The following is a 12,114-nucleotide window of genomic DNA, read 5'->3' as shown; positions in this document are numbered from 1 at the left end:
CGAACCCTCGGCGGGAGCGACGCCACACTTCCCAAGCAGCGCACTATAGCAGTGCGCCACCGGGCCGGCCCCAACAGTGCTTTTAATAGACCATAATGTATAGTAAGATATACTGAACTGAAAGTGGGAAGACCAGGGACCTGCTGCCAGTGCTCTTCTCTGTTTACCTAGTACCTTTGGGAAAATCAATCTCTAGATGCCTCAATTTCCTCATCTCTTTAAGATAAAGGGGGGTGGCAAGTAGAATTGGATCATATAATCACTGTAGTTCTTTCAAGGTCTTACATATTTCTCGTAGTGTCATTTCCTATTTAAAAGGACTTTGAGGACCCACAAGAATATATTCCACATTCTAGAGAAACTCTAGCTTAATGAAAATACATTTTTACTTTAATTCATCACCACATAAAAGAAGCTGGACTTTATAACTGGAAATAATTTTTAGCAACTTACCCTCTAATGAAAAAATGTTTAGAGTTCTCCTAGAATTCACTGACCCACAAGAGTATCCTACTTTTAGCAATAGTCAGTTCGTATATATATGAAACTTGAGGTTATTTTCTACTTATCTGGTAAGGTGGCTGTATGAAAAATATTATGATAAAGTTGAAAGGTGCTTGAAAATTGCTTGATAGCTACTGATGGACATTTAATAAAGTTTTCCAGATCTGAAATTGTCAAGGGCCATAGAGGCCCATAAGTAGTTGGAAAAGATATTTGACAATAGTCCTTGCTTTTAGAAATAATGTATTGTTACTGCAATTTATTACATAAAGCCAGATTAAATTTATAATAAAATCAGATAATGCCTTAATCTCTTTGGGTTTTTTTTTTTTTTTAAAGTATCATTTAGTAAGTGAAACAATAAAAGATGAAATAGGGAAAACAGTGACCTGCTAGTGATGTGTGTATTCTGAAAATTTATTTACATATAAGGATTGCTTTTCTTACTTTTATTTTCCATTATGGCTTTGTGGTTTTCTACCTGAAGTAAAGCTCATTGACTTGTATACATTTTGACTGGTCATTATACATCTCTGAACTATTGTTGAGAGCCTAAACTAAATTAGATGTCTTTTATTCGTTGTTAACTTTTTGATGTTTTTAAGGGATGACTTATCTGCTGCTCTTGAAGTCACCATTGACTGCTATGAAAAGTATAAAGTATTACCAAGGATTCATGATGTCTTATGTAAACTGATAGAGAAAGGCAAGACTGATCTAATTCAGAAAGGTTAGTAACCTTCTAATATCCTAGTGCAGTCGGAATTTTTTTTCCTTTTTGCTTATTTAATCTTAATGTATCCTTGTGAAAAGAAATCAGAAGACAAACGCATTGAGAGAAACTGTTACATTTCTGAATTGTAAAGAAAAATATCAGGTAGATTTTCAACATTATATATGTCCTTGATTTTAATAACTTCATTTTGAAAAGTTACCCCTCTATTGTTTTTGTGCTGTACTTCTTGTTGGTCTGCTTTTATGAAGATTTTTTTATCTTCATCCTCATCCATTCTCTTTGAAGCTAGTCGTGGTACATGTATGACATTATGACATTAAGATTGGGAATTATCGGGCCAGCCCGGTGGCGCACTCGGTAGAGTGCGGCGCTTGGGAGTGCAGCGGCACTCCCACCGAGGGTTCGGATCCCATATAGAGACCGGTCCGCTCACTGGTTGAGTGCGGTGCAGGTGCGACACCAAGGGTTGTGATCCCGTTGCCGGTCGCGGTACGGGCACGACACCGAGGGTTGCGATCCCGTTACCGGTCACGAAAAAAGACAAAAAAGGAAAAAAATAAAAAATAAAAAAAAGATTGGGAATTATCCTAGATAAAATAATTATCTAAATTATCTATTAGATAAGCAATATGACAGAAAGTTGATATAGTTATAATCTTTAAGTTCTTGATTTTTTTTTAAGATAAAGTTTTTTTGTTTTTTTATTTGTCTAGAACTTTGTGTGATACTGTGTTCTTATTTATTTTTCTTCTAATAAATATATATATTTTTCTTTCCTGTCTAGCAATGGACTTTGTGAGCCAACAAAAAGGTGAAATGACAATGCTTTATGATCTCTTCTTTGCCTTCCTACAAACAGGAAATTACAAAGAGGCCAAGAAGATCATTGAGGTGTGATGTTTTTAACTACAGTGCTCTAAATGTACAGCTATTTAACTCTTAATTAGAATACATTTAAAAATTTTAACCTTTAATTACACTTGTTCTGATTCATGTTAATAGAATTCAATCCCAATAATGGGAGGCGGGGGGAACTTGGCCAGCTTCTTTATTGTATATAATTACAGTTCAGTAAAGGCAGTCTGGTTGTATATTGAATTTGTTTCCTCACTTTGTTAAATTCACTATTATATATCAAAATGATATTTGCATATTAAATCTTGGATTGTGGAACAATTAAATTAAACTGGCATTCCTGGGTGTAAAGTTGCTAATCCTCTTTGCCAAAGAATTCTTTGTTCTTAAAAGCAGTGGAATTTAATTTGCTGCAGACCATGCTCAGATTTATTTGTAATGCTTGTCTACAAGTTAATCAGCCAAACAAGTGCTGTCTGCAACTGTTTGGCATTTAATTTAAATTTTCTTCTTCTTCTCTTTTTTATTATGGTAAGCAGCTTATGGGAAATGGTAGGTGACAAACCTGGCCTATTTAGGATTAGTGTATTTTATCTAGGCTTTACTGAAATTTTCCTTACTGGAATTGATAAGTCAGAGGGCAACTGTAAAGTCTGTCCAAATTGTGATTAACTTCACTATTAAACAATTCTGTGTCCACTAAGAAAACAAAACATTCTACAAAAGATGGGCCCATCATCTTAAGAAAAATTATTTCATGTCATTAAAACTGTTAACTTACAGATACATTAGGAATCACATTTCTCTCGGATCATTCTTGACTTTATGTCTTTTTCCAAAAATGCCCATGGTGGGCAAGATGCAAAGGTGGTATTTGACCTCCTTATTTGTATATTGATGACTGCTTTCATGAAACTGAAAATGTAGGCACAAAGCCCAGAAAATAGTTATTGTTTCTCCTGATGTTTTTCAAATAAGTTTAGTATAGGAAAAGAGGACTGTGAAATTAATTTAGAACTTTCTGTCTGTCTCATGACTCAATCTACCCACCTGTCAGAGGACAGTGGGACGTGCTGTTTTGGACAGGTGCTCCTATAGCTTAAGTATTTCATTTGTATTTTCTAGAAAATGGTATAAATTATTTTATTGAAAGCACCAGTGAATGTGAAAATGAGAGGAGCTATTTGCCTGTTGAACTCTACTACTCTGTATGCATGGTATCAGTATTAGGAGGTCACTGATTAGAGCAGAAAGCACAGGTTTTCAGATAATGGCAATGAGAGGTTCTACAGTAGGAAAGTATGTGCCTCTCTTTATGTAATAAGCAAGGCATAACAGAAGAAGCCAAAGGCATAAGAGTGAGTTGTCCCTTTGTCATTTACTTGCTTGTGTATGATAATGGACAAGTTACTAAACCTTCCTAAGCTTCTTCATCTGTAGAAGTGAATATAATGCCTGTCTTTAAGATTCAATCACATAATGTATGTAAAGCAGCTTGCATGTTTTCTGGATTATGGTAAATGATCAATAATATTAATTCTTTTTGCCCCTTAAAGATAGGGATTGTGTTGTCTTTTTTGCCCCACATAATTCACAAAATGATGCTTAGCGAGAAGGTATGTGTTTGTCACATGAATAGGTAAGAGAAAACTGCCTGTTAGTTACTTTTGAGCTTTGCCAGTATACAACAGCATTTAGGAATGGCTGTCTGTTGATGACAGAGTTTTTGTAGTGGTTGTATACAAAGTTGTAAAGGGTAAAGCATAGCTTTACAGAGCATTGCAGTTCCCGAGGGTAGGTAGGACAACAAGGTGTGTAATATATGAGAATATACTGAAGCACATTTTCAGGCTTTTTTAATGGTTAATTGGGGGTGAATTAAAGTGGGAACTTGCTTTTTTCACCATTAAAATGGAAGACCTAGAGTTCTCTCTTATCGTTTCCTAAGGATTTTTGAAAATATAAAAAGTAATGAAAATTAATAAACTAGGACCATATGAGCTTATGAAAGAATACTATAAGTACTGAGCAACATTTTTATCATTCCCAAAAAAGGAATAGTTTCTTATCAATGGGTAGATTCACTACAGTTGAATTTCCAAAGCTTCTTTATATATGAAGCACTGTGACAGATAACAACATAAACCAGACATGAAAATACTCACATTAAATAAAGAAAGATACAGGCAAAATTCAATGTATAAGTGCAATCTGTTTTATTTTAAAAATTAGTGTACATAAATCATGAATTATATATAATACATTTAACATAGTTTTAAATTTTATTTCTGTGCATGGATTATTGCGGGAGGGTGGAATTGAAGCTGAGTTTTCAAATATCCTTTTGTATTTGTTGAGTTTTTTATAAGGAGCGTGTACAATTGACCCTTGAACAACATGGGTTTGAACTACGAGGGTCCACTGTATGCAAATCTTTTTCAATTAATATACATACAGTACTGTAAATGTATTTTCTCTTCCTTAAAGTTTTCTTAATAACATTTTCTTTCTCTAGCTTACTTTACTATAAGAATACAGTATATAATACATACAAGGGTACTTCAAAAACTTCATGGAAAAATAGAATTAAAAGATAATATGAATCTTTCTGTGAACTTTTTGAAGTACTCTCATATAGGATATTAAATGTGTAGAAATAGACTGTTTATGTTGTCGGTAAGGCTTCCGGTTAACAATAGGCTATTAGTAATTAAGTTTGGGGGGAATCAAAAGTTATATGAGAATTTTTGACTGCATGGGGGTTGGCGCTTCTAACCTCTGCATTTTTCAAGGGTCAACTTCTTAAACCAGAAAAAACGTTATTTTCTTCCAAATCAGACTAATATCAGCCCTCAAGGAGCTGATGCGAAGCTCCTTGAACATGAGATAATTATGTGAAGATAACTGCTATATACAACTGAAAGGTGTTAATTGCTATAGGAATGGTATAAGTAGTTCAAAAGTGGAACTTATTCCTAGTGTAGGAAATTAGGGAAGACTTTCTGGAGGAAATAGGCCATGATGGATGTGGCAGTACTTTAACATTAAGGAATTTGATAGGGTTGGGAAGTGTAATGGAGGTAAAGACGTAGAAAAGAGAAGCTCTAAGTAGTGCCTTCATCCTGGGCTATAAAATTTGTGAGAAATATTTTGGAATGGTAGATTGTTCCCAGATTTTAGAGATCCTCAGTATCAGGATAAGGAAATTGGAGTTAATTCAGAAGACAATGGACTCCGAGTAGAGTTAAAAAGAAATATATACTAGCAGAAGGGTGTAAAATAGATTAAAGGGAGTTTAAGGCAGTGAGATTAATAAGGATCTGAATTAGGGTTGTGGTCATGGGGATTTTTAGATACTTTACTCAGTCATCTCAGTGATATTTAATCACTGAAGGTTAGTGACCTTAGTTAACAGAAGGTAGGGCAAATTAACAGAGGCATGAGATAAACTAAGGCTCTCACTCAGACCTGATACAGCCTCTCCTACAATGAACCCTTAGAGTTGGCATTGGCAGATTTCTTTCTCTGCAACTTCTTGAATGAAGCCTTTTAACGAAGGTGGCTGATAGCCTTGGAGTGGCTTCTCAGTTTGACCAACTTGTCCTTCCTTCCTTTTTCCCTAACTTCCTTCCTTCCTTCCTTCTGTCCATCCTCATCTCTCCCTCCTCCTTCCCTTTAACAAATAATTATTGATTACTTCTTACATCCTAGTCAAAGAGATAGACTTTAAAGAAATGAATCTATAAAATGCAATAATTGCTAAGAAAAAGTGTTGTAGAGGGACCTATATTACACAAGGTTTTTCTGAGGTAGTGATGTTTGGGATGAGAACTGAAAGATGAATTGGGAGCCAGCCATGTAAAAAGTGGAGACAAAAGAATTTCAGGCAGAGGGAACTGCCTGTGTAGAGGCCCTGAGGCAAGAAGTGCTTTCATCCTTTATCCTTGCTCTGCCTCTTAGGACTTTTATTTGATAACAGTAATAAGATGACATCTGGAGTGCCTGGTACTTTTTTTGTTGTTATTAGCGGCTGGCTGGTATGAGGATCCAAACCCTTGACCTTTTTGTTATCAGCACTGCTCTTACTAAACACTTAATGAATGTTAGTTTGATTCCCTTCCTTTTATATGACATTCTTTCCTGTGTTGAAGTCAGCCCTTTTGTCTCTTCTGCAGACTCATCCACTGTAGGCTAACTATCTCTAGTTCCTTCCAGTATTCTTATGGCACATTCTTGAATGAAATATGCCACTGAGCAGATGCTCACAAATTATTTTTACAAACTTACATGATTATGTCTGGTAGATACAGTTTGTGAAATATATTGTGTCTTGCCATAATGATGATCAGTCTTATTTTTTCCTGTGTGTAGATTCAAGTAAAACTTACAAATGTTATTACTTAAAATATGCTGAGTGTAAAGGCTCACTACTAATACCATTATTCATGTAGTCATCTTCATGGTTTTTCTGTCCTTTTATTCAATGAGTATTTCTTTTATGTATAATTGAAATGAATTGGATGATACAGCTTATTTAATACTTCATTCTTCATCATTGCCTCTTCTTTTCCATGCATGTAATTAAGAACTCTTTTAAGTATTATTTTTAATGGCCACATTATTCCATTGTATAAATGAACCAAAGTTTATTTGTCCCTTTCTCCTTTGATAAGAATCTTCATTATTATAAATAATACCCCTAATTTACATCTTTACCTATGGGCATATTTGGGTTTTTTTTTGTTTTTTTTTTCCTTTTTGTCTTTTTTCATGACCGGCAATGGATCGCAACCCTCAGTGTCGCACCCGTACCGGACCGGGACCGGCAACAGGATCGCAACCCTCGGTGTTGCTCCCGCACCCCGCTCAGCCAGTGAGCGGCCGGTCTGTATGTGGGATCCGAACCCTCTGCGGGAGCGCCGCCGTGCTTCCTAAGCGGCGTACTGTAGCAGTGCGCCACCGGGCCGGCCCCAAGCATATTTGGTTTTCAGATTATTTACTTAGGATCATTTCTCAAAAGTGGGTCAAATAGCATCACTCTTTTTAAGACTCCTGGTACATAAAGACAGAAATGTTGTTATGTCTTCGTAGATGAGACCTCCTATATAGTTCATAGTAGCAGAGATTGTACTAAAACCCTAGCTTTCTGAGTTGTAATCCAACACTCCTTTTGCTTAGAAGTTATGGTAGTATAAGATGGTATTTCTGGTATTTCTCTGTAAACAAACAAAAAGACTTCATTCTTTTAGTCTAGTATTTTTTAAGGTACTTTAGTCAACTCGCAGTAAGGGAGTGTTGTAGACCATTTAAATAAAATAATAGGTTTTGGATAATTTATTCTCTTTCAACACCAGACATTAAATCCAGGGAGAGATGATATACAGAAGTATAAAAAATTAAATAATGGTATGAAATGTTAAATAAATAACCATATTCAAGGTTTCTATAAAGAAATACATGATTTAATTTTATCCTTAGCCCTCTGAGTAATTCAGTAATCACTCAGTGAATACCTGCCACGTGCGAGGCACTGCTAGGTTCTCATTGCAAACACAGAGATGAGTAAGACTGCTTTAAACTTAGTTAGCAGTTTTTATTCTGACCTCTTCCACTGGGTTCAAACCTAGATTACTATCTAAACAATATAACTAATAATCATAGCATTTTTATACTTCTGAAGTGTTTTTCATGTACATCTTCATATGAGCCTTACAAAGAAACTTTGGGAAGTAATTAGGGCATAGGAGCTTATTATGATACCAGGAAATTTACATCAGAGTAATGTGATGAAATTAGAGTAGCAGCTAGACAATTATTTTTTATTTTGGATTACCATTTTTTTCCACTGTACAAGTGAATCTAGTACTGAACTGTAACCGGAGAAAGTTGTGTTTTGAAACACAGTAATCCTGGTGGAAACAAACATGCCTGTTTTTCTGTTACAATAATTATTTTGTCCATTTAAATAGATTGTATGTAGCGAAAACAGAAAGAACTAGAGATGAGTTTATTGTTTCAATTAACATTAACTGGTTTTTGATGTTATTCTTAACATCCCAATTAGAATTCTGTTCTTCTTCATGTTCTTACTACATTTTGTATTTCTGCTTTCAACTTGCAGTGTTTAAAATTCAATAAGATGTTAAGAGATAAGCCAGAAATGTTGACTATTACAGCAGCCTAGGAGATTTAGTTAATCTGACCTAGATGTTCTTTTGATGATTGAGATTTGTATATGAAACAGTTCTCAATTTCAAAATGAAACATAGGAAGATCTGCCATATAAGTCAGCTGTCCTGCCAGTGACAGACAAATTATAGCCACAAATAGGGACTAGTTCACTGTAAAAGTTGGACTATTTTGATCGTTGGCTTTTGGATGAGCAATACCATATAAGTCAGCTGTCCTGCCAGTGACAGACAAATTATAGCCACAAATAGGGACTAGTTCGCTGTAAAAGTTGGACTATTTTGATCGTTGGCTTTTGGATGAGCAATTATATTGAAAGTTGTAGGTGAATGTAGCCCTTACATTTTGCCATGTTATAAAGAAGATTATTTACTAGTTTTTCAAGGGCTTTTTGTATGCATTGATGTTGGTTTCATTTTCAATATAATGCATGTGAAACAAAAGAGATAATGTGAAAAAATCCTTGAATAGAAATTGTGTCTGAATGTAGGTATTAATGCTACTTGAAAGTATATTTCAACAATTAATTCATTCAACATTTGTTTCTTATATCCCAAAATGTGGATACTTGCACAGTTAGAATGAGAACACTTACACAACTTCTACTGTATCAGTTTTCCTGTCATTCTACCAAAGCTGCAAGATGTTAGTTTTTACTTCAGTTCTTTAACATTGTACAATGTTATTTTTAAAAATTAAAAATAATGAAGACTTATAAATAAGAGATCAGATTCAAGGGATCCCTAGTTCCATCAACAGAGCTGAGTGGAGAAAGCAGTAAAGGTACCTCCTCTAGACTGAGCAGCCAGGGCTAATGAGTATGTAGTTTTCTTATCATAATGCTGTGATTGAAATGTATTATTTAATGGTGAACCCCTCTTACGGATGATGAAAATACTATAGTTAAAGTGACAAATCCTTGGAATTATGTTGAAATGGTTTGTCTTTTATTCCAGTATCCAAAATTGTAAAATAAGTGCTTTGAAGCCAGAGTTATTGACTAAACCACAGTAATTTCTAGTTGAGAATACAACTATGTCTCAATTATTAAAATAAACTAATACTATGAACTGTTTTAAGTACTTAGCTTATTTTACTCTTTAGCCGTTTAGTTTTAGATGCTAAGGCAAGCATTTGTAGAAGTTATTAAAGTACTTTTATCACTGTAAATTTTGCCAAGCATGTTCGTTTAAAAATAAAAGCTTTTGGTTTATTATTGTGACAATTGTTAATAATTCTGTGTAACATATTAGTAATTTTTGTCTCCTTAATCTGTTGGAATCTCTGAAGTGAGAGAGAGAGAGACAGAGAGAGAATGCATGTGTATGAGAGAGAGCGAGAGAGAGAGTGTGTGTGCACATGCATGTGTACAGGCACATGTGTGTGTGTTTAATTTGACATATTTTAGAGTTGATTTAGTTTACCTCTTTTTGAACTAAAGACAGCATAATTATTTTATCAATTAAAGATTTATGAATGGTCATTGGCCTGCAAAGCAGCATTTTGAAATAACCTGAATCTTTAAATCTAGGTTAAATCTAGGATGTGATTTGTGCTCTTTTCTGATCTTAGTTAACTGTGGGATATAAAGTTATAGGTTTCTTTTAGTATATATGTTTGGCAGCAAATTCATTAGAAGGAAAACTATTTGTCTTTGAGGGAAAATTAATGTTTAGCTAGCGCCCTAACTTGTGTGCTGTATGATTATTTTATTTTATAGACTCCAGGCATTAGAGCTCGACCTACAAGACTTCAGTGGTTTTGTGATAGATGTATTACAAGTAATCAGGTATGTATTTAGTTTCTGATGTCTTAAGCACCCCAAAATAAGTAGAAAACAAGCATGCTACATGTCATATGAACATTTGGGGATTTCAGGAAATAGAGCCTACATCAGTCCTGAGAGACTGGAGGAGTTGCTTGATGGGAGCCAGTAGAATTTCTGCATTCTGTCTCCTCCAGTGTAGGTATCTGTTCACATTGTGCTAAGTAAAAGCCACCAGGAAAGAATAGTATAAAGTTCAGGTGGAGTATTTTTATTAATTTAAGATACACTCATTGAGTTTTCCCCACCCTGTTCTCCATCCCAAAATTCACCTCTGTGATGGTTCTTTCAAGTAGATAGTTAATTATGTTGAGTTCTTGACTCCGAAGTTCTTTAACTTAAAAAAAAAATTTGTTTTTAATTTTGATAAAATATATATAATATAGAATTTATCATTTTAGGCATTTTTAGTGACATTAATTATATTGACATTGTTGTGCTTAGCCCTTTAACTTTTGAAGTGAAGTTACTCTGCCCTTTGGGGAAAACTAATTTGAAGGATTATTCAATTACTATGTGTCAACTTTCAGATATATCCTTCATGCAATGTAGAGTCATCTGTTAATCTTATTTTTAAGGTTGAAACTCTGGAAAAATTAGTGGAGCTGACGCAGAAGCTATTTGAATGTGATAGAGACCATATGTACTACAGCCTACTAAAACTGTACAGTAAGTGATTTGACTGTTCTTCATGTTTTCGTTTATTTTTTCTGTTGAGGGCAGTTACAGGCAAGGAGTATTAGGCTTTGAGGAAGCTTCAGGGATTGTCAATTATGGAGTCTTCAACAGAGACTCAAGTAGAGCATAGATTGAACTTTATTACATAATGTTGTATCACTAGACACTATGAAATCTTCTGATATTCTGACATTTCTGACATTCTTACTGCAATTAATTAGAAGGTAAGAATATCTTCATCAGAGCTACAGAATTTTGTAGGAGTTTTTGAGGACTGTTCTTTTTCTTCTTTTTCTTTAAATCCTCAAGTAGATTTATCAGTCACTCCTTATAAATAAGTAACCATCAATACGTTCATGTGTATAGATATTTTTGCAGAAAGATGTACATCTAGTTATCTCATTGTTAAACAATTTTTTAATGTGATTATATTATAAACTTTTATTTTTGACTCAATTATATATTAAAAGCATTTTCTACATTTAATCACCTACAAGTGACTAATGTACTGAATAGATGTCCTAGAATTTACTCAGCCATTTTCCTATTGCTGGGCATGTGAATAGATTTCAATTTTCTGTATTATAAAATAACACTACATTATTCATCTTTATACCTTAATCTTTGTACCCTCAATTGTTTCCTTAGACTGAATTCTTAGTATTTGTATTAAGGGTAAAATGTGATTGACATTTCTGAAACTTTTGACTTCTATTACTAAACAATTCTCTAATATGTTATACAGGTGTACATGTTAGGGAGCTTTACACTCTCTTTTAGGATATTTGGGTAGATGGAAACAACACTTAAAACAGCTAGTGACCTTTTTTTGCTTCATAGATATTTGATTTGGATTTATTCTGTTTTTGTCATGGCAAATCTTACTTTACCAAACATAGACAGCAATGAATAATATATAAGATAAATTTGTCTTTTTGAACTTGCATTCAGTATCAGCAGAAGCTTCATCCTACATCTTGATGGTATAAGTAAAATAACACTTGCTTTAAAATTTACATTTCAGGGGCCGGCCCGGTGGCGCACTGCGCTAGTGCGCCGCTTGGGAAGCGCGGCGGCGCTCCCGTCGAGGGTTCGGATCCCACATACAGACCGGTTCCCGCTCACTGGCTGAGCGAGGCGCGGGGGCAACGCCGAGGGTTGCGATCCCGTTGCCGGTCCCGGTCCGGTGCGGGGGCAACACTGAGGGTTGCGAACCGTTGCCGGACATGGAAAAAGACAAAAAAAAAAAAAAAAAAAAAAAAATTTAAATTTCAATTTTTGGTTGCATTGAAAAACACACTTCACAGGGTAATTTTTAAAAATTTTT

The 12,114-nt window shown here is 34.7% G+C and overlaps 1 protein-coding gene across 1 annotated transcript in view; it reads left to right on the top strand.

The window, feature by feature from the left end:
• Nucleotides 1–12,114, top strand: part of LOC103599066 (leucine-rich PPR motif-containing protein, mitochondrial-like) — a gene marked incomplete at its 3' end in the record, with an annotated part of 106,863 nt that overhangs the window by 71,403 nt on the left and 23,346 nt on the right. Inside the window, exons 24-27 of the mRNA XM_008583156.1 lie at nt 1,110–1,234; nt 2,025–2,131; nt 10,005–10,073; nt 10,688–10,778. Coding sequence (XP_008581378.1) covers nt 1,110–1,234; nt 2,025–2,131; nt 10,005–10,073; nt 10,688–10,778 — 392 coding nt within the window. The remainder of the gene's footprint in view (nt 1–1,109; nt 1,235–2,024; nt 2,132–10,004; nt 10,074–10,687; nt 10,779–12,114) is intronic.

The sequence above is a fragment of the Galeopterus variegatus genome, unplaced genomic scaffold (assembly GCF_000696425.1).
Source record: "Galeopterus variegatus unplaced genomic scaffold, G_variegatus-3.0.2 Scaffold2840, whole genome shotgun sequence".
Taxonomy (NCBI): Eukaryota; Metazoa; Chordata; class Mammalia; order Dermoptera; family Cynocephalidae; genus Galeopterus; species Galeopterus variegatus.
This window is presented reverse-complemented; position numbering and strand designations above follow the sequence as displayed.